We start from the raw sequence: 23,775 nt of genomic DNA, 5'->3' as shown, positions 1-23,775 counted from the left end.
AGGAGTTTCGGTCTCAAGACTTTTCTATTCCTACCCTCCCTCCCGCCCCTGCCCAGAGTAAATGATCTGGAAAAGCATTTTCTCTTCTGCAAATGAACATTTTCAAGAGATCATACTTTTTTTTTTAAGCATGATTTTTTCCTGGAGACTTAGCTCATTTTCTCTAGCATGAGGTGGACTGTTTCTCCACTGTATTCTGATCGGCCTTTTTAAAGATCCAGCTTCACGTTATGTTAATAGTGTGTAGATTTGGGGAACTTCTCTGGTGGTCCAGCAGCTAAGACTCCGTACCGCCAATTCAGGGGGCCCAGGTTCCGTCCCTGGTGGGGAAACTAGATCCCACATGCTGCAGCGAAGAGTTTGCTTGCTGCACCTGGAAGATCCTGCATGCCACAACTAAAGATCAGAGATCACATATGCTGCAACTAAGACCCAGCGCAGCCAGATAAATAAATGAAAATAAATACAGTTTTAAACTGTATAGATTTTAATCATTTCAGCTATACTGCACATGTACTGAGCACAGAGTTCCTTGCTTACTGTTGTTATCTGTTATAAACAGAATCTTTCCCAGTGCCTTGCATGTAGTAGGTTCTCAATTAAATACATCAACTGCATACAGTAATCTTAGATAGAAAACGCCACAGGGTTGTGCTATGAGTTAATTACCACTGGCTGGGAAATAACTTTTTATAGGGTAAAAGTTGTTGGCTTTTAAGATAGGAGACCTCCTAGAGTCAGATGCTTTAATTTCTGGTAAATGGAAGCTATGGCCTTACATTTATCAGAAATACTAGTTATAATTTTTGGAACTCAAATTGCATTCTTTTGTGCCTGTTTGGAAAATTAAGCCCGCATGTTGGACAGTTTGACTATTAATATTCCAAATTACCGATCCTTTGAGGACCTCATTGAAACTACCGACCCGCCTGTTCCCCCTGCTCCCTGCCAACACATTCATAAAAATGCATTATTTATTTGCACACATAATTCTGTATACTGTTTTAGAGGACTCATAGACCTCATGTCAAGAACTTCTGCTTTAGATTCTGCAATAGATTACCGCTTACTAGTTGAAGATGTGGCTTGATATAATAGAAAAGTAGAAAAATGGACTATCTACAAAATCAGTTGATCTGAGTGAGTTTTAGCTCTCATTCTACCTTTGATAAGTGTGATGCTATTTGACAGGTCATATAATGTCTCCATACCTGTTTCTTTATCTGTGAAGTGAAGCTGTCGGATAAGAGTAAGTGAATTAGTACACTGCCAAACTTAGAGTAGTACTGGGTGTATATATGCTTCCCAGTCTTTATTTGTATTATCTCATGAAGGATTTCTGAATTTTGTGATGCTGTAATTATCTTTCCCTTAAGAAAATTACTTTGGTGCGCATGTATGTGTATTCGTGTGTGTGTTGTGTGTGTATTTGTGAATAATTTTTTAAAACTTGGATAGCAACCAACTTACTCTGTTTTTCTCTGATAGGAGTAGTAAGTTGGTTCCAATCCCTTGCTGCCTCTATACTGGCAATGGAAAATGACCTTCCCACTGCAGTGCTACAGTTGAACATTCTGAGTCAGAGGATATATGTTCCTGTCAGTGTGTAAAAGCAACTGGGGAGAAAAAGAGCATTGAGAAAATCTACTCAAGATGTTTTATTAGTGTACTAGTGTAACTTGTTAAAGCAGATGAAGCTTTTCTCTATAATTATAGTTGCTAAGAACCTTAGTCTTTTCAGAGATTGGATGTAGTGTCTTACTGAAAATCCACTATTGTTCATGGAAAATTCTTTATAAAAACGGATTCCACTAATGTTTACAGCAAACAGATTGTATTAAAAATATGTAACTTTTCTGTGTTACCTACTAAGACAAAAACTTTTTTTTTTTTAACTCCAATTAGGGAAGAAGACAAAGACATATTTGATTACTGCAGGGAAAACAACATTGGCCATATAACCAAAGTCATCAAAACAAAAAACATGGATGTGAATATGAAAGATGAAGAGGTATGAAACAAGTATATTGTCCTTTGCCCAGTAACTATATTTCTAGAAAACTGTCAAAATCTTGGTGAGTCTAGTTATTTCAATGCAGGTCCACTATTTAAAGGGATTCTATACTAAATTATTTTGTAAAGTACATTATTTATTGATTTGTTTTGTGAATAAAACTGTTCACATATTGAGCTTAAACTGTCCCTGAATTATAGTTGTTAAAAAAAGAAGCAAAATTTGCTAATCACTTTGAATCATTTTTCTTTTTTTGAATCATTTTTCTCATTCTGTGATAATGCAGTAAAGATGATTGAAATGACCATCTTCAATCAAAGGTGGCAAGTGTTAGGAAGAAGACATGCAGTGATCATAGATAATGTATAGAGTAGATAATTGACTTCTGTATTAAATGAGAGCTCTCTGTACAAGTTAGCCTTTAATATTATCTCACTTTTGCTGCTGCTGCTGCTAAGTCACTTCAGTCATGTCCGACTCTGTGTGACCCCATAGACGGCAGCCCACCAGGCTCTCCTGTCCCTGGGATTCTCCTGGCAAGAACACTGGAGTGGGTTGCCATTTCCTTCTCCAATGCATGAAAGTGAAAAGTGAAAGGGAAGTCGCTCAGTCATGTCTGACTCTTCGCGACCCGATGGACCACAGCCCACCGGGCTCCTCTGTCCATGGGATTTTCCAGGCAAGAGTACTGAAGTGGGGTGCCTTCGCCTTCTCCATCTCTCTTTTAGGCAACATCTTTCCTGTAATATGTTTTCACAGACATCTGGAACTGAAAATGTAAGACTGTAATTCTACCGTAAAGGAGGACCAGTGATCCTGGTCCCATCTCACTCTCTTAACAAAAGTTATGATCACAGCTTTTAGTTTCAGTTTTCTTCTTGAATCTCTATTGTATCAATGTTTTTATTATTGTTACAAATTATAGTATAATTATGTAATATAGTCAATTATAATATGGTTATAATGTAACTATATTATTCAGTTCAGTTCAGTCGCTCAGTCTTGTCTGACTCTTTGCGACCCCATGAATCGCAGCGCGCCAGGCCTCCCTGTCCATCACCAACTCCCAGAGTTCACTCAGACTCACGTCCATTGAGTCAGTGATGCCATCCAGCCATCTCATCCTCTGTTGTCCCCTTCTCCTCCTGCCCCCAATCCCTCCCAGCATCAGAGTGTTTTCCAATGAGTCAACTCTTCGCATGAGGTGGCCAAAGTACTGGAGTTTCAGCTTTAGCATCATTCCTTCCGAAGAACACCCAGGGCTGATCTCCTTCAGAATGGGCTGGTTGGATCTCCTTGCAGTCCAAGGGACTCTCAAGAGTCTTCTCCAACACCACAGTTCAAAAGCATCAATTCTTTGGTGCTCAGCTTTCTTCACAGTCCAACTCTCTCATCCATACTATATTATTATAACGATATAAATATTGTTTGCTGAGCTATGGACTGTACTATATGTATTAGTCAACTTTTGCTATAGCAAAAAAAGAAAACCTTCAGTAGCTAACAACATTTATTTATTGTTCATGTTTCAGAAGGCTTGGAGCCAGTTGCGACTCTGCTGGGTTCTACCAGCCTTGTTTGTGCTCAGTTCATCTTCATTTCCCCTGTTCTCATTTGAGGTCTCATCCCAGCGGATAGACCCTAGGTGGGGCAGACAGAACCAGATCCCACAAATACATTCAAAGCTTCCCTTGACTGTAGTGTGTGTCACGTCTCCCTGTTTTCCTTTGTCTAAAACAAGTCACAAGGCCAAGACCCAGGTCAGTGTAATAGGAAGTCTGCTCTGATTATAGGGAAGCAAGGCAGAGGTAAAAAGTGAGTGAGTAAATTATGTAATCATGAATAATGCAATCTACATTCCATGGTACAGCATTTTGTTTTTCTTAAATAGTGGCCTCTTTATTTGCTTTTATACTTTTCTTGGTCTTCTAAGTTCCTATTAACTCTTCCCTCAATTTGCCCAATAGAGGTCTTCTCATGCAGTCAATCCCATGTTTTTCCTTTTTTTTTCCTTTAGGAGTATCCCTCTGGAACCTTCCTTCCTTCCTTTATCCTTCTTCATCTCTAGTCTGGACTGGTTGCTCTCTCAGCCTCTCGCACAGATGTCATTCTAGCATTACGTTTTACCACTGTCCTCGGAATTCTCTTCCCCTTTCTTCTGGATTTTTCTGTTTTCTGGACCGTAGGTCTTCACCTTTAATTGTTTACTTCTGTTTTATTGGAGTGTCTCCTCCTGTCGCTTCCTCTTTTATTCGTTTCCTGGTTTTGAGGGAGCATTTCCTTCAGTCGTTTCCTGGGACAGGTAAATGTTTTGAGAACTTCCGTGTTGAAAATGTTTCTGTCAGAGCTCTTGACATATCCCACATGCTCAATAAAGATTTGATGAATTGTGAATTAATGAATGATAGAATGACTGGATAAGCAGAAGCAGTATGTATAATGGTGACGAGCTGGACTACCTGGGGTCAAGGACTAGTACTGTCACTTCCTAGCTGGATGACCTTGCAAGTTTATTCTGTCTCAGTTTCCTGGTGTGTAAAATGAGAATAGTAGCTGTGTCAGAAATGTCGTATTAAATGAGTTAATGTATATAAAGGACTTAGTACCTGAAACACATACACCAAGACGTCAATAAATGTCTTAATTGTCCTTAGCAAATAATATGAATAAAGGATGATGATATAATGAAGAAATCACTTAATTCTTTTTTCTAAGACTTAAAATTTTTTTTAAGAGCAGAGCACTTTTAGGTTTTATAATAAACTTGAGAGGAAGGTATAGATGGTACACTTTTTTTAAAACCATTAATATATCATAATCACCCAAAGTCCATAATTTACTTTAGGGCTCACTCTTGGTGCTGTACATCCTGTGTATCTGGACAGATGTATAATGACATATTCATCATTACAGTATCGTACAGAGTCTTTTCATGACCCTAAAAATCCTACGTCTTGCCTATTTGTACCTCCTGCTCCCCTGGCAACCACTGATCTTTTTCTTGTCTCCACAGTTTTGCCTTTTCCAAAATGCCATATAGTTGGAATCATACGATATGTAGTCTTTTCAGATTGGCTTCTTTCACTTAGTAATAATTTGAGTTTCCTCCATATCTTCTGATGGTTTGATAGCTCATTTTCTTTTCTGTTGTTCAGTCGCTCAGTTGTGACCAACTCCTTGTGGCCCCATGGACTACAGCACTCCAGGCTCTCCTGTCTTTCACTGTCCCATGAGCTGGCTCAAACTCATGTCCATTGAGTCGATGATGCCATTCAACCATCTCATCCTCTGTTGTCCCCTTCTCCTGCCCTCAATCTTTCTCAGCAGTAAGGTCTTTTCTGAGTGGGCTGTTAGCATCAGGTAGCCAGAGTACTGGGGCTTCAGCTTCAGCATCAGTCCTTCCAATGAATATTCAGAGTTGATTTCCTTTAGGATTGACTGGTTTGATCTCCTTGCAGTCCAAGGGTCTTTCAAGACTCTTCTCCAGCACCACAGTTTGAAAGCATCAGTTCTTTGGTGCTCAGCCTTCTCTATGGTCCAACTCTCACATCTGTACGTGACTACTGCAGAAAACATAGCTTTGACTGTATGGACCTTTGTCAGCAAAGTGAGGTCTCTGCTTTTTAATACACTGTCTGGGTTTGTCATAGCTTTTATTTCAAGAAGCAGGCGTCCTTTAACATCATGGTTGCAGTCACTGTCCGCAGAGATTTTGGAACCCAAGAAAGTTAAGTCTGTCACTGTTTCCATTTTTCCCCATCTGTTTGCCATGAGGTGATGGGACTGGATGCCCTGATCTTTGTTTTTGAATGTTGAGTTTTAAGCCAGTTTTTTTGCTCTCCTCTTCTACCTTCATTAAGAGGCTCTTTAGTTCTTCTTCACTTACTGCCATTAGAGTGGTGTCATCTGCATATCCAAGGTTATTGGTATGTCTCCTGGGAGTCTTGATTCCAGCTTGAGATTCATCAGTCCTAGCATTTCGCATGATATACTCTGCATAAGTTAAATAAACATCATGACAATATATAATTTTGATGTACTCCTCAATTTTGAACCTGTTTGTTGTTCCATCTCCAGTTCTAACTGTTGCTTCTTGACCAGCAAACAGGTTGCTCAGGAGGGAGGGAGGTAAGTTAAGGTAGGTAATTCTCTTTAAGAATTTTCTACAGTGTGTTGTGATCCACGCAGTCAAAGGCTTTAGCGTAGTCAATGAAGCAGAAGGAGATATTTTCTGGAATTCCCTTCCTTTTTCTATGATCCAGTGGTTGTTGACAATTTGACCTCTGGTTACTCTGCCTTTTCTAAATCCAGCTTGTTTATCTGGAAGTTTTCAATTCATTTACTGTTGAAGCCTAGCTTGAAGGATTTTGAGCAAGACCTTGCTAGCATGTGAAATAAATGCAATTATGCAGCAGTCTGAACATTCTTTGGCATTGCCTTTCTTTGGGATCGGAGTGAAAACTGACCTTTCCCAGTCCTATGGCCACTGCTGAGTTTTCCAAATTTGCTGACATATTGAGTGCAGCACTTTCACAGCATCATCTTTTAGGATTTGAAATAGCTGGGCTGGAATTCCATCACCTGCACTAACTTTGCCTGTATTAATGCTTCTTAAGGCCCACTTGACTTCACATTCCCACTGGCTCTCGGTGAGTGATCACACCATCATGGTTATCTGGGTCATTAAGACCTTCTTTGTATAGTTCTTCTGTATATTCTTGCCACCTCTTCTTAATATTTTCTGCCTCTCTGTCCTTTATTGTGACCATCTTTGCATGAAATGTTCCCTTGGTATCTCTAATTTTCTTGAAGGGGTCTCTAGTCTTTCCCATTCTATTATTTTCCTCTATTTCCATACATTGTTCACTTAAGAAGGCTTTCTTATCTCTCCTTGCTGTTCTTTGGAACTCTGCATTCAAATGGGTATATCTTCCCTTTTCTCCTTTGCCTTCAGCTTCTCTTCTTTTCTCAGCTATTTGTAAGGCCTCCTCAGACAACCATTTTGCCTTTTTGCATTTCTTTTTCTTGGGGATGGTCTTGATCACCACCTCCTATAAAATGTTACTAACCTCTGTCCATAGTTCTTCAGGTACCCTATCAGGTCTAATCCCTTAAGTCTACTTGTCACTTCCACTACATAATCCTAAAGGATTTGATTTAGGTCATATCTGAATGGTGTAGTGGTTTTCCCTACTTTCTTCAATTTAAGTCTGAATTTTGCAATAAAGAGTTATGATCTAAGCCAGAGGCAGCTTCCAGTCTTGTTTTTGCTGACTGTATAGAGCTTCTCCATCATCAGTTCCAAAGAGTATAATCAATCTGATTTCTGTATTGACATTTCCTTTGGCATCCAAGAATATTCCATTGTCTAGATGTTCCACAATTTATTTATCCATTCACTTCCTGAAGGACTGTCCTTGGCTGCCTCTGAGTTTTGGTAGTTATGAATAAAGCTGCTTTAAACAGCCATGTGCAGATTTTGTGTGGACCTAAGTTTTTAGTACCTTTGGGTAAATAAGGAGAAGTATGAATTCTAGATCATATTGTAAGAGTATATTTAGTTTTATAAGAAACCCATCAAATTTTCTTCCAAAATGTCTGTACCATCTTGTATTCCTACCGTCCATGAATGAGGTTCTTTTGTTAGGAACATAGAGTTAAGAATTTTTATGTCTTGGAGAACTGACCTCTTTATCATTATCTAATGCCGTTCTTTATCACATATAACTTTCTTTACTTTAAGTTTGCTCTGACTAAAATTAATATAGCTACCCTGCTTTCTTGTGTGTTAGCATGGTAGTGAACATTTACTTTATATTTGTTTGCATATTTAAAGTAGGTTTTTTTTAATAGCATATTGTTGGGTTGGGTTTTTGATCCATTTTGACAATCTGTCTTTTAATTGATACATTTGGCCACTGACATTCAGAGTGATTACTGATATAGTTGGATTAATATTTACCACATTGGTTACTGTTTTCGGTATTTGCCCTTTTCTTTGTTTCTGTTTTTGTCTTCCTCTCTTTTGCTATTTATGAGTGAGCATTTAATATGATTCCATTGTCTTTCCCCTCTTAGCATATCAGTTATGCTTTTTCTAACCTTTTATAGTGGTTGCCCTAGAGTTTGCAATATACATTTATAACTAACCCAAGTCCACTTTCAAATAACATGATACCATTTCATGGGTAATGTGACTGCCTTATAAAAACAAAATATTCCTCATTTCTCCCTCCTGTCTCTTGTATCACTATTGTCGCTCATTTCACTTATATAAAAGCATACGTAGGCATATGTACATGCATACAGTGTATGCCTGTGTATATATTTGTACACATATGATATGTAAGCTTGTATAATCAAATACACTGTTGATACTATTTTGAACAAACTGTTAAATCAGTTGAGAATAAGTTTTTATTGAATCTTCACTATTCCTTCTCTGATGCTCTTTCTTAATGTAGATCCAGTTTCGAACCTACATTGTTTTCATTCTCTGTAATAAATTTCTCTCAATATTTCTGGCAAGGCAGGTCTCCTGGCAACAGATTTCTTCAATATTTGTTTGAGACAGTCTTTATTTCTCCTTCACTTTTGAAGGATGATTTCTCAGGATACAGAATTCTAGGTTAGCAGGGGTTTTTCCTCAACACTGTAAATGTCACTCCACTCTTCTTGTGTGCATGGTTTCAGAAGAGAAATCTGATGTCATTCTTATCTTTGTTTTCTCTATAAGCAATGTATTTTTTTTCCTTTGGCTTCCCCAGGATTTTTCTTTATCTGTGATTTTCTGTAATTTGAAAATGATATGTGTAGTGTAGTTTTTGAAGTATTTACCTTGCTTGGTGTTCTCTGAGCTTCCTGGATCTGTGGCTTGGCGTCTGGCATTAATTTGAGGTTCAGTAATTGTTTCAGGTATTTCTTGTGTGCCTTTCTCTGTTTCTCCTTCTGGTATCCCCAGCTGTGCACATGTTACAGCTTTTGCATTCGTCCCACAGCCCTTGGATATTCTGTTCTGTTTTTTCTTATTGTTGTTTCCTGTCTTTGTTCTGTTTGCTTTTAAGTTTTCAAGGATTCTACTGATACATCTTCTAGCTCAGAGATTCTTTCTTCAGCCATTTCTGGTATACCAATAAGCCTGTCACAGGCATTTTTAATTTCTGTTGCAATGGGTTTATTTTTTTTTAATCTTTAGCGTTTCTTTATGGTTCTTTATTCGGATTTCCACTTCTCTGCTTACATTGTCCATCCGTTCTTTTTCTTTTTTTAGATGGTTATCTACTTGGTTGCCTTGGGTCGTAATTGTGGCACACAGGATCTTCTCTGCATTATTCAGGATCTTTCGTTTGCAGTGCAGGGACTCTTTAATTGTGGCACAGGGCCTTAGTTCCTCCGCAGCAAGTGGTCTTGGTTTCCCGACCAGAGATCGGAAAGCCACGTTCTCTGAATTGCTGGGTGGATTCTTAACCAGCGGACCCCCAGGGAAGTCCCTGTCCATCTGTTCTTGCATGCTGCCAGCTTTACATATTAGAGCCCTTAGCATATTAATCATTGTTGTTTGAAATTCTCCACCTGGTAATTCCAACATCTCTGCCCTGTTTCATTCTGATGCTTATTCTGTCTCTTCAGATGGTGGATTTTTTTGCCTTGTGGTTTGCCATGTAATTTTTACTGATAGCTGGATGTGATATACCAGATAAAAGGAACTGCTATAAATAGGCCCTTAGTAATGTGTTGGTGCAAAAAACTGACTTATTTGAAGAGCCCCTGATGCCGGGAAAGATTGAAGATGGGAGGAGAAAGGGACAACAGAGGATGAGATGGCTGGATGACATCACCAATTCAATGGACATGAGTTTGAGTAAGCTATAGGAGTTGGTGATGGGCAGGGAGGCCTGGCGTGCTGCAGTCCATGGTATCACGAAGAGTCGGACACGACTGAGCGACTGAACGGAACTGACTGGCTGTTGGTGAGGGGCTGGGGACAGAAAGTGTCCTGTGGTCCTACCATTCAGTCTCAGTTCTGTAGTGAGCCTGCGTCTCTGAACAGGGACTCTCACAACTGTTTCTCTCTCTTCTTTTTTTAATCCCTCTTTGAATAGGACAGAAAGGCTAGAGTGGACTGGAGGTGACTATTTCCCTTCCCCCAGGTCAGTTAGACTCTGACAATACCCCAACAGGTTAGGTGTTGGTTAACCTTTTCCTCTAAAGGCAGGCCTTTTCAGGGCCTATTTCAGAATGGATCATTTCCATTTCCCCTACTCGAAGCATGAGGGTATGTTTCTCTGACATTTATTGTCAGAGAACCTGGTCATGCTCCTGGAGGTAAATCTCACATTATTGGGGGGTGTGTGTTTGGAGGAGCTGAGTAGATGCCTTTGGAGTTTTAACCCTCAGAGTTGTCTGCACTGAGCCTCCAGCGGTTTATCAGTCACAGCCAGGTGTTCCTACCTGGACTGGCTCCCCGGGTGGTTTCCACTTGTAAGGCTGTGCTCCGGGCTGTCGGGCTCACCTCTCTCTCTCTAGTCTCAGGGGCAGTGGTTTCCCCTGAGACTCCCGTCTCTTATGGATCCAAGAAGAATCGTTGATTTTTCAGTCTCTTCGGCTTTTTGTTTGTTGTTAAGGTGGAGGGGCAGCTTCCTAGCTCTTTATATGTGGAACTGGAAACCAGAAGCCCACTTTACTTTTCAAGGTCACTTTTCAACTGGAAATGATTGATTGTGTGCTATATGATCCCTATTAGAATTTACATCTTTTGAATAAGACTGTTTTATACAGTGTGGGTTACAGTTTACAGAGTACTTTCACCACATTCACAACTCTGTAAGGTACTTCCATTATTTTTTATCATGTTATCTTCACAACAGCTCTGAAAGGTTATCCTTATTTTTCAGACAAGAACTGCTTCAGATATGTACACATTACGTTACTTGTTCAAATACATACAACTGCTGAGTCTGAAAGAGTGAAATGTAGTTCTGAGAGAGTGTTCTTTTCACCGCTGGATTTGAGAAGGATAATCAGTTTCCAGTCAGCCCTGCTAGTGTTATGCTCTGACTTGCAACACTTTCTTTTATAAAATAGTTAAATTCACATGTGACCTCTGCAGAGATCATTGGACAGCAGTAATAGGGATCAAATAAATGTCTAGAACACAAATGGCTTACTAAACAACGCCGTTTTTTATGTGTGAAAATGAAAGAAAGCCTTGTAAAATGCCTTGCTTCCCTCATTTAGTGACTTTGATACAGTACAGTTTCCCAGGTCTTCCAGTTTGTCACCCATGCAGCTACCTTCACCCCCAGCCTGCCAGAACATTGTGTTTCCATGAACAGATGAAGTGCTTACACATTCATAGACTGAGACACCCTGAATTCAGTTGGGTTCTCTCATTGCTCCAAGCAGATTTCTGCCCTTTCAGCCATGACAACTCAGGCTGGGCTTTGAATACTAATGGCAAGCCCTTTTATTATTAATCAGGGATTTGTATGAATTAATTTTAGAACATGAGGGAAATGGGAGCTTAAAATTAGAATCAAACTTAACATCCTAAATGAAATAAAGGGTACTGTTTCATGACATTTAAAGCTCTAGCAAATGAAACAACTTTGTAAGTTTTGATGGTGGATTAAAAGTATATAATCTTAAAGTTAACTTTCTAGCTAAATACTTAACCTCTTTATCAGAAAAAAGTCATTTCCCTACTATAATAAGTTGGGTAACAATTAAAATTTTGAAAGGACATTTAGTTCTTCTGGTGTTTGTCTATCTAATATTTGAACTTGAGATATTTCACTACTGATTGCCTAAGATTCTGTGGGATGGTGTATGACTTTATTTAAAATGTCCACCCAGCAGATTTCACCCCAATTTCAGTCTTTCCCTAAGATGATTAAAAATTACATTTATTGCACTTAAAATGTGAATTTAAGTGAATCTGTGAGCACGTAAAGAAATTTAATAATAGTCATAATATGATAAGCTATATTTGTACCCCATATATTGAAATAAATTTTATTGCCTAAAATGCTTAGATTTGAATCTATAGCTATCATAGCACATGAACATATATATAAAATGCTTTTTAAGTAAAATATTCCTATTTTATAATGAAGTTATTTTATTATGTATAAGTATAGTTCCTGGTGTGTGTCATTTAAGTTGTAATTGCTGCTAATATATTATTAGTAAGCTATAAATTTCTAATTTGAGAAAATTATTTAGTACATAGTGTATCCTATTGATATGGTAGTTAGGACATTGTTTGTATTTTAGGTAAAAGAAAAAGTTTTGTAGTTATACTTACTTTTCAGGACACTATATATCAGATGTTTCACGTTCCAAGTTTATAGCATCATGGTGTTATGTGTACTCATTTTTTATTTATATTACAATTTTTATTAAAGTTTTTAATGATTTGCAGAAATGTTTGAAAACTGCAGTATAGGTAATATGAAGAGAAATGTAGGAGCTTTTAAATTTTTTAAATGGTGCTTCAATTTTTATTTTTGAGTCATATTAATATAACTCTTTACACATGCCACATATTTACAGGTTTTTCAAGAAAATATCTTGGCTGATTTAAATAATTTGTAAAGTATACTTGTTATAAACGGACTATTTCTTATCAATTCAGGCACATTTTATGTCTGCACTATTCTTGTCATACACATTGTTTCTTAGATCAGTGTCATATAAGCAGATGCTAAATACATGCTTATTAGTGTGTATTTTAAACTTTTATATTAATTTAAACTTGTTAAATGTAGCGATGTAATAATATTTGGACAAATTAGATGACATCATTCCAATGTATCTATCATCAGTACCCCCCAAAGCATTTATACAATTTATTAGTTTCCCATAGATTTCTTATCTAATGTGCTCCCCAAATTCCTCTTTTATTGAGCTGCTTCTTTAGTTCTTTCTTTTCTGTCGTTTTGAAGGTATTAGAGATTGTTTCAAATACTTTAAAGAAGGTCACCTTTCTCTTGACTGTTCCTTTCTTTACTTGCTTTGTTTTAAATTTGTGGCTCACGTCAGAATACAATTTACTTGCTTTTGGCTTGAGAAACTGATGCAAAATCTGGCAAAACCTAACATTATTAACCTAACAAAGAAGCAAAAGGTCTAAGAGGCAGAGTCAGTGAACTGAGGATAAATTTATGCTTTTATTTAAGAAAGGAAGTAAAAGTGTATCCTCTTAAATAACTTTCTATACTTGAGTATATGTTATTTTGGTTGTGTAGTTGATAAACAGTAATTTGAAGGAACTCTTTATTTGCACTAATAGTTGAGAAATGCATTCTGAACTGTCAAATTATGCTCATTTATATTAATACAGGCAGCACCATTTAAAAATCAAGCCTATATTAGTACTTCAGACCTTTTCATCTTCCCCAACTGAAACTCTGCTCATTAAACACTTAACTCCCTATTCCTCCCCTTCCCCCAGCTCCCTGGCAGCCACCATTTGACTTTCTGTCTTCATGAATTTGACCACTCTAGATACTCCATGTAAATGGAATCGTACAGCACATACTGTCACAAGTATTTGACACTTATTTCACTTAACATAATGTCTTCAAGACTCATCCATGTTAAAACATGTCAAAATTTTCTTCCTCTTAAAAAAAAATGAATGATATTTATATGCATATACTGCATTTTGTGTATCTAAATATCTATGAACAGTTGGGTTGCTTTCATATTTTGGGTATTGTGAATAATGCTGCTGTGAATGTGGGTGTGCAAATGTTTGTTTGATTTTTTTTCCAACAATTTATTATGAAAAATTGTACACATACCAGAAAGTTGAAAGAATTTTACCGTGGACATATGTCTTCCTATCGCTAGATTCTACCACTGATATTTTACTATGTATGTTTGCTTTATCAGTATTTAGCCATCTCTTTATCCATCTGTCGATCTATCTTATTTTTTTGGATGTGTTTCAGAGTATTTTATAGACAATACATTTTCTTCTAAATACTTCAGTATATATATCATTAAACAGAGATCAGTATTTGTCTGGTTTTTCTCTTAATGTAAAATGTATATTCAGTGATAGCTCAGTTGGTAAAGAATCTGCCTGCAATGCAGGAGACCCTGGTTCGATTCCTGGTCGGGAAGATCCACTGGAGAAGGGATAGGCTACCCACTCCAGTATTCTTGGGCTTCTCTGTGGCTCAGCTGGTAAAGAATCCACCTGCAAAGCAGGATACCTGGGTTCAAGCCTGTTTCATTAAGCTCCTTCAGTCACTTGCAAAAGTTAATCTTTATATGGTATTCCCTCATGGCTCAGAGGGTAAAGAGTCTGCCTGCAATGTGGGAGACCTGAGTTTGATCCCTGGGTCGGGAAGATCCCCTGGAGAAGAAAATGGCAACCCACTCCAGTATTCTTGCCTGGAAAATCTCATGGACAGAGAAGGAGCCTGGCGGGCTATAGGGCTGCAAAGAGTCAGACACGACTGAGAGACTTCACTTTCACTTTTTTCAATTAATATTGACAAATGCATGTACCCATGTAACCCAAAACTCCTATCAAGATATAGAACATTACTGTCACCCTAGAAAATTCCCTCATGCCTCTTCTCAGCTGGTTCTTTCTCCTCATCCCACAAAGGTAATCACTGTTTTCTAATTCTTCTACCATATATTGGTTTTGCCTGTTCTAGAACTTTATAGGTGAAATCATAAAATGTACTTTTTTTTTGTATAAGGCTTCTTTCATTTAACATAATGTCTTTGGGTCATTGATATTGTATAGATCAGTATTTCCCTTCGTTTTTATTGCTGAGCAATAGTCCATCATATGACCATGAATATATTGTGTATTTATCCATTGCCTTATGATGACACCTGGCTGCCTTATTATGATCACTGGATTACTTATTACTTTATACAGGATGAAGTAATATCTCTATTGCTTACTCCTTGACCCTTTATGGCTTAGTAAATGCTTATAAAGGGATCTTTAAAGTAGTGTATTTAAAGTCCTTCTGAATTCCCTGATAGCTCAGCAACACCATTTCTTTTTATCTTAGGTCTTAGCCAGTGAACAAAATAAAGTATTCTCTTACTTTAAACGTGGATTAGCTTCCATGCTAGTCACATCTTGAGACTGTAAACTACCTCCCAATACTACTACTGTCTGAGTTTTTGAAAGAACACTGTTGGTTTACTCTTGAGAAGCGGGTGGCGGTAGGAGGCTTTGTGTAGTTTCTGGTGGTGGCAGATGGGGAAGTTCTCACTGTAGCCAGATGCTTTACCAGCAGCAGCAAAGGGTAGAAGATAGGGATAGGAGAGAGGAGACAGACATTTCAGGTTATTGGTAGCTGAAGTCAATCAATTGTAAATTGAAACCCAGTTTTTTTGGAGAGAGAAATTCAAGTTGACATGTTTACAGTATTTCACTGAGTAATTAGACTGTATTATCCTATACAATGGCTTCCCTTGGAGCTCAGTCAGTAAAGAATCTGCCTGCAATGCAGGAGACCCAGGTTCAATTCCTGGGTCGGGAAGATCCCCTGGAGAAGCAAATAGCAACCCAGTCCAGTATTCTTGCGTGGAGAATCCCATGGACAGAGGAGCCTGGCAGGCTTTCAAGAGCCGGACTTGACTTAGCGAGTAAACCACCACCACCATCCTATACAATCTTTGATAGAATGGCAACTCTTACAAATTTAAACATACCATCTTTGCCATGTTTTCATCTGCTGTATATATGGTGTACATGCTTTGTATCTATCCTCAAAATACCATAAGAACATCAAGATTCACTTTATAATACTATCTCTTTTCATTTAATTTGTGATATCCAGGAGAAAATGTAATTTTAAAAATTCTTCATGGTTTAAGGACAAGTAACCAAGGATATCAAAGGAGCATTTAAAATATTAAGACCCATCTGTATTTTCCAGAAGGTATGAAAGTAATACTACTTAATAGGTTAGCTGCCACCCTGCACTCTCAAAGCACTTTAGTCATTCATCTGTCTGAGGTAAGACGATATTTGCACCCTTGGTTAATAGATGGGAACTCTCTTCCCCTGACCCCATGTTTTACTGTATTTGAATTCCAGAATATATCCAGAGCTTTCCAAACAGTGCTTATTGTCTTCTGGTGGTCTAACAAAGATTCCTCTTAATAATGGCTTCCCCTACTTATATCCAAAATACTTCTAGGATATTTTTTCAGAAGTTACTAAAACTCAAAGCAAAGAAACAGTTGTCAGTTTTAGTGGTAACAGTAAAAATAAATTTTAACTTGAAAATTTGTAAGAGGTTATTCATAGATGATAAAACAATTACATATAAAAGTAGGTAAAATAGTTTGTATAAAATCTTTAAACAAATATGATGTGTACCTAGTTAATGGTTTTCCTTCTGGAAAAGAAATTATGGAATCCAGTATCTCAATTTAATAAATTTAAAAATTGTACTATATTGGTCCAAGTATATTTGGATAACAAAAAGAAAGGACAGAACCACAGGTGTTCATTTACTGATTTCATCAGTAGGGGTTATGAGGGTAGCATCTCTGCAAATTCCTGGTTATATATTACTTGAGCCAATAATCTCAAAGTACAGTATGATTACAGGGCCTCTGTAATGTGAAGAAGTAAAGAGTTATCACATACAGCTACCTGGTTATGCTGGTCTTTGTTCATTTAAGTGCAGGAACTTTTGAAGGCTAAAATTCCAAAGCCTGGTTTATTTTATGTATGCTTATTTACAAGTATATTTAATCCTGCTCTTGTTATTGAGCTTAATACCGCATAAAAATATTAATCATTAGGTGGTCATAATATAGCTCTCTTCAGCACTTCTGTAGAAAGTCATTGTCAGAGAATTCATTCTAATTCAAGGTTAATTAGTGTACCATTAAAATAATGCGTTACAAAAATTAATTACACCGCAGGTCAAAAAACCTGTTAAAAAGCAGAGTGTAAATGTCTGAGAGCACATCGTCCTCCTTAAAACATTGCTATACGAGTGCCACCCTTCTGGAAAATATCTCCAATGTGAAAATCACTACTGAGGTCCAGTCATAGGTGTTTCCCTAAAGTAAATTTTTGGCACCACACATGGAAAATTTATAATATAACTCCCCATTAACAGTAAAATGTGTTGCTTGTCTGCTTCTACACCGAAACAGCTAAGGATTTATATTTAAGCATTAATCAGTGGAACCCTATTGAGTTAAACCTAGTTAAGTCAGGAATCTTGTTGGGAAATAGAAATTATCTGTATATCTTACAGTAAAAATACTAGATATATTATGTTTTCTTACTTAACTATTAGGTAGTTCTGGTAGGTGCCCTATGTAAGTCTATCACACATCATTTTAACTATATGGTGATTCTTGTTCATAATTTGATAGCCATAAAATGTACCCTTAAAATTAGAACTAAAAATAATACAGACTTTGACATTTTACCTAATTATTTTAGTGTAAAAGCTATGAAACAGTTATATAAAATATAAACTGAATTCAAATATAAACTGAAATCAAATATAAAATGAATTATAAAATACTTTACACATTGGTATTTGTTCTGAGAATCAAATTAGAATATCTAATTATTCATATGGAGGGTTTTAAAATGAGTTCCCCAGTAACAGTAAATCAGTACACATTAGAGCTGGGGAACATTTAACACAGGCAACACAGTTCTCTATCAACAATACATTTTTTATTTGGCTTTTAGAATTGTCTCCATTTAAAAAAATTATTAGTGGGCTCTGAACTAATAATTAACTAAGTGGTTTTGCTGTTACAATAAAGTGTGACTGATTTGCCCACATTAAAAATTTTTCTGCTTCCCTTCTCCTTTGCATTTTGCATACAAAACATATTCACAGGTAAGTAAAAATAAATTGAGCAAATGAAAGAAAAAGGAAAGGACGATTTTTAAGGAAGAAGTTGTCTTACTTTGGGTTTTTGTTGTTGTTTGTTTTTTTCAAGAATAGCTCCTGGTTAATTAGTTGAACGAATAGGTATGTGAGGAGAGTCTGAAAGATGAAGAATGTAAGTAGGTTAAGAAAAGCTTTCTTCAAAGGTGCTTTTTACTTTTAAGTCCCCTTTGTCCTAGCTTATATCTGTTTAAATCTTTTCTAAAATGACATAAAGCAGGGATTTCAACTTAATGTGAAAAAACATTCCATTCTTTTAAAAATGACAACATCACTACCACCCTCAAAAAGTAGTGTTAAGCCATAATCACTCATTTCTTCAGAAAAGCCCTTAGCTTTGGGGGTTTTGTTTATTCTTTGGACCAATTAGGCTCCTTTTGTTAACTAAGCCAAGATTTTCTGACAGTAGAGAAAAGAATTAACACATCGACATTGTTCGTCTTTGGTAGCCAGTAGTTAAAATTGTGTAATAGTTAGTACGCTGCCTCCTAACAGTTAACTGTCTGTTCTGTTTTACAAGTGGCTTTCATGGCCAACATTTGAAGTTAAATGCTAGTAGACTTGTACTTATGTTTGGGGGGTATTTCTGGGTGTAAATTTGGGCTATGAAGGGGAAATGCTTGTGATTACATTTTCTTACATTTTATGGAATAAATGAGTAAATTTAGATATATTACATTCAGATTATGATCTCTACCTACGTTTAAGTACCTTTTTTTTTTAACTCATAAGAGTTGCTTCACCGAAAGTAAACATAATAATTTAAAATTAATCTCTTTCATTTCATCAAAGTACTTTAAAATTTACAAAGTGTTATCGTGTAGTTCATACATTCAATAAATATTACTGGTATTATTGTTGTCAGTATTAACCTTATCCCCACTCTGTGGATAAAGAAACCGATCAGTCTGAAGAAAGTCACTGGGCTCGTATCTAACAGATCCCCAAAGTACAACTCAGGAATTCCTGTTGTTTTCATTTACTGCTTTTCCCATAGAACATTTTAAATGAATCATTCTTAGAATAGTTAACCTATATTCTTACTTATTTCTGTATCTGTCTTAAGATCTTGTGTCTTTCGTATGGCCCACAACTGGATTAACAAATTCATTTGTCCTTTTCTGTGTTTTAGGGCAGAACTTTGCTCCACTGGGCTTGTGATCGAGGACACAAGGAACTAGTCACAGTCTTGCTGCAATATAGAGCTGATATTAACTGTCAGGTAAGAGCGATGAGAAAATTCACCCATTCCAGTCCATCTTAGTTCCCTGATTCCTAGAATGTCGGTGTTCACTCTTGTCATCTGTTTGACCACTGAACTGAACTGAAGAGTGATGAAAAGGGAACATTTTTTAAAAATGAGGTAAAATCTATATAAAGTAAAATTTACCATATTAATGGTTTTAAAGTGTACAGTCCAGTGGCATTAATATATTTAACAATGTGTACCCATCGCTACTGCCTTGTCCTAATATTTTCATCACTCCAGAAGGACAAGGACAGTTTGTACCCGTTAAGTCGGCACTCCCTGTTTCCCTTCCATTCCAGATCTTAGCAACAACTAATCTTTCTGTTCCAATGGATTTGCCTATTCTGGATATTTCATATAAATGGGATCATAAAATATATAGCCTTTGTCTCTGGCCTCTTTCACTTGGCATGTTTTCAGAGATTATCCATGTTGTAGCAGGTAATTGCACTTCTTTCCTTTTCATGACTAAGTAATATTCTATTGTATGTATAGAACACATTTTATCCTTCATCAACTGATGAGTAATTGAGTTGTTTCCACCTTTTGGCAATTGTGAATAATTGCTGTGAACAATTTGCATACATGTTTTTGTTCAAAACTTGTTTTCCGTTCTATTGGTTCTGTACTTAGGAGGAGAAATTCCTATATGGTTATTTGATGTTTATCTTTTTGAGGAAACTCCAAACTGTTTTCTGCAGGAGCCACACAATTTTACATTCCCGCCAGCAATGCAATGCATGAGTGTTTCAGTATTTCCACTTCTTCACTGATACTCGTTATTTTCTTGTTTAATAGCCATTCTAGTGGGGTGTAGTGATCTCATCATAGTATGACTTGGATTTGCGTTTCCCTAGTGAGTATTTTTTCATGTACTTGTTAACAGCTTGTCCATCTTCTTTGGAAAAATGTCTATTCAAGTGTTTTGCCCTTTTTTAAACTGAGGGGCTTTTTTATATTTAAGAAGTAAAAGTTCTTATATTCTGGACCTTAAAGCATTATCAGATGTATGGTTTTCAAATATCTTCTCCCTTTCTGTGGGTTGTCTTCTCACTTTCTCGATAGTATCCTGTGGTGCACATAAAGTTTTCAATTTTGATGAAGTTCAGCATATCTGTTTTCTTTGCTTGGTTGTGCTTTTGGTGTCATACCTAAGAAACAATTGCCAAATTCATGATTATTAAGATTCACCATGCACTCCTAGAAACTCTATACGCATAACTAACTCCCCATTCCCCTGCCCACCCCCCCACCCATAACCCTAGCAAGCACCATTCTACTCTCTCTCTTCATGAATTTGACTACTCTAGATACATCATATAAGTAGAATCATACAGTATCTGTCTTTTTGTGATTGGCTTATTTCATTTCGCATAATGTCTTCAAGGTTCATCCGTGTTGTACCATGTGGCAGAATTTTTTTCCTTTCTAAAACTCAATAATGTTGCATTGTATGTATACACCGTATTTTGTTTATCCAAATATCCATCTACAGACATTCAGGTTACTTTCACCTTCTGGCTATTGTGACTAATACCTCTGTGAATATGAGTAGCAAATATTTGTTTTGAGTCCTTGCTTTCACTTCTTTTGAGTATATACCCAGAAGTAGAATTGCTGGGTCATAGGGTATCTTTAATGTTTTGAGAATCACCATACCATTTCCACAGTGGCTGCACCTTTTTACGTTCCCATCAGCAATGCAGAGATATTCCAGTTTCTCCACATCCTTACCAACACTTGTTATTTTCTGTATTTTTGATACAAGCCATCCTCGTGGATGTGAAGTGATATCTCATTGTGGTTTTGATTTGCATTTTCCTAATGATTAATGATGTTGAACATATTAATGTTGACCAATTAATATTGGCCATACATTCATCTTCTTTGGAGAAATGTCTGTTCATGTCCCTTTGCCCACGCTTTAATTGGGTTGTTTGGGGTTTTTTATTGTTAAGTTGTAAGATGTGGTTAGTCACTCAGTCGTGTCTGACTCTTTGCGACTCCATGGACTGTAGCCTGCCAAGCTCCTCTGTCCATGGGATTTCCTAAACAAGAACACAGAAGTAGGTTGCCATTTCCTTCTCCAGGGGATCTTTCTGACTCAGATATTCTGAATATCAGTCCCTTATCATATACACAGTTTACAAATATTTTCTCTTATTCTGTGGGTGGTCTTGCACGCTGCTGATAATAGTGTCCTTTGATACATAGCAGCTTAAAATTTTGAGGAATTCACTTTATCTATTTTTCCTTTTGTTGCCTGTGTTTTTGGTGTCATATCCAAGAAGTCATTGCCAAATGCCATGTCATGAAGTTTTTTCCCCCATATTTTCTTTAAGAGCTTTATAATTCTAGCTCTGTTTTTTGACCTGTTTTGAGTCAAAGGTCACCTAAGGGTCCAGCTTCTTTTTTTGCCTGTGCACTTTCAGTGTTCCCGGTGCCATTCATAGGTTGAAAAGACTGTCCTTGCTTCACTGAATGGTCCTGACACCCTTGTCAAAAGCCATGTCACCATATGTGCAAGAGTTTGGGATCTCCATTCTATTCCATTGGTCTATATGTTTGTCTTTATGCCAGTACTGCACTGGTTTAATTACTATATCTTTGTAGTAAATTTTGAAATTAGGAAATGTGAGACTTCACACTTGTTTTTCAAGACTTTTGGCTGTTCTGAGTCCTTTGTGTTTCCATGTGAATTTTAGGATGGATTTTTCTCTTTTTACAAAAAAGTCATTGGGGTTTTGATAGAGCTGGCATTGAATCTGTAGATCAGTTTGGGAGTACAGCTTTCCCCTGTTCTCTGAAAGTAAAGCGAAGAATGAAACCTTTTGTAAGCCAAAATGATGGAAAGCGAAGAAGCAGTTACCTTAGGACACATCTTGCTAATGCATGCATGGAATAAACTGAGATAAAGCACTGATGCTGGCACAGTTAAAAGTTAAGGTGGCTTCGTGCTGAGATGCAGAGTGTAGTTGCTGGAGAAGGAGAAGGAGCACCACTCTTGGCGCTCAGAGGGCACACTCCTCTACAGTACCAGCTGCAAGACAAAGACTGAGGGCTCATTTTGCTTTTTGCCTTTTTTTGTAAAAGCAAAAGTCCTCTAGATTTTTTTGTTTTTGTTTTTTGTTTTTGGTTAGCAAAACCAGGTACTAAGGTAGGTCTTTAGTAAAGTGAAGTGGTATAAAGCAGACTTTTAAAAGCAGGGATACGCATATTGTCATTTTAACAGTGGTTAAGTCTTCCAGTCCATGGAATGAATTTTCTTTATTTGTGAGTGACTCTAATAAATTAGAGAATTTATTTCAAAACTATTTTATAATTTTCAGTGTACAATTCTTTTGCCTCCTTGGTTTGGTTTATTCCTAAGTATTTCATTCTTTTTTGACACTACTGTAAATGAAACTGTTTTCTAAATTTCACTTTCTGATTATTCATTGTTAGTGTTTAGAAATGCAACCGATTTTTGTGTGTTGATTTTATATCCTGCAACTTTGCTGAATTTCCTTAATAGTTCTAACAGCTTTTTGTGGAAGCTTAAAGATTTTCTGCATATAAGATATGTTGTCTATGAACAGAGATATTTTTACTTCTTCCTTTCCAGTTTTGATGTCTTTTATTTCATTTTCTTGCTTAATTGCTCTAGGTCTTCTAGTACTATGTTGAATAAAATAGTGAAAGTGGGCATCCATGTCTTATTCAGGAGTTTGCTTCTTAATTTAGTATGTCAGATATAAAATGCTTTTCCTTTTCATAATATTTGTTGTCATGTACATCCATTCCACTTTAGTCCATGACCTCACCCTGAACTTTTAATCAAGTCTGAAATATTTGGTTCTAACTATACTCTCCAATTCATTTCCCTCTAAATCTTATTTGACCTTATGGAAATCCCTAGTGCCTTGACTGATTACTTCTTCCATTTTAGCTCATTTGTCCACTCTCATGCTGTTATTGTGTTCAACTTCATTCCCATTCCCTGTTTTTCAGCTCTGGTAACCATCTGGCAAAACTTTAATTCTGATTAATCCAGTCGCCTGCCTTCTATACGTCTACATTTTGGCTCTAGGCAAAGCTAGGAAAACAAAATCACACATCCCTGATATTATCAAAAATGATGGTATCAATCTTTAATTTTGGCTGGCATGTCTTAATGGTCTTTCTTATTCTCACATTTTCTCCTATCTCACAGACAAAACAGAAGAAATCTTTATCAACAATATGTATCTCAGCCAGTAGTTGCACCAATGTGTATTTCTTCTTGTCTTCTCAGACAGTTAAAACTTGCAATATCTAGCACTGAACTTGCAGTTCACGCTCAGTCGTGTCTGACTCTTTGCAACCCTGTGGACTGTCGCCCACCAAGCTCCTCTCTCCATACAATTTTCCAGGCAAGAATACTGGAGTGGCTTGCCATTTCCTCCTCTACGGGATCTTCCCGACCCAATGATCAAACCCACGTCTTGTGCATCTCCTGCATTGGCAGGCATTCTTTACCACTAGCACCACCACTGAGCTTACTCTCAACTACCACTCCCATCCTCACCCAGTAACTGGCACCAACATCCACCCAGTGTCCTAGGAATCAGCCTTGA

The 23,775-nt window shown here is 37.1% G+C and overlaps 1 protein-coding gene across 2 annotated transcripts in view; it reads left to right on the top strand.

Annotated features, from left to right (window-relative positions):
* Positions 1-23,775, top strand: part of ACBD6 (acyl-CoA binding domain containing 6) — a 203,851-nt gene that overhangs the window by 80,199 nt on the left and 99,877 nt on the right. For both annotated transcript variants that reach the window (XR_008200739.1, XM_052653940.1), the window contains exons 5-6: positions 1,906-2,011; positions 19,064-19,153. Coding sequence is in view for 1 of the 2 variants with exons in the window: in XM_052653940.1 (XP_052509900.1) it covers positions 1,906-2,011; positions 19,064-19,153 (196 nt within the window). In the remaining variant the exon portion in view is untranslated. The remainder of the gene's footprint in view (positions 1-1,905; positions 2,012-19,063; positions 19,154-23,775) is intronic.

Source organism: Budorcas taxicolor, chromosome 16 (assembly GCF_023091745.1).
Source record: "Budorcas taxicolor isolate Tak-1 chromosome 16, Takin1.1, whole genome shotgun sequence".
Lineage (NCBI taxonomy): Eukaryota > Metazoa > Chordata > Mammalia > Artiodactyla > Bovidae > Budorcas > Budorcas taxicolor.
The sequence above is the reverse complement of the archived record's forward strand: the minus strand, read 5'-3'. Positions and strand labels throughout refer to the sequence as shown.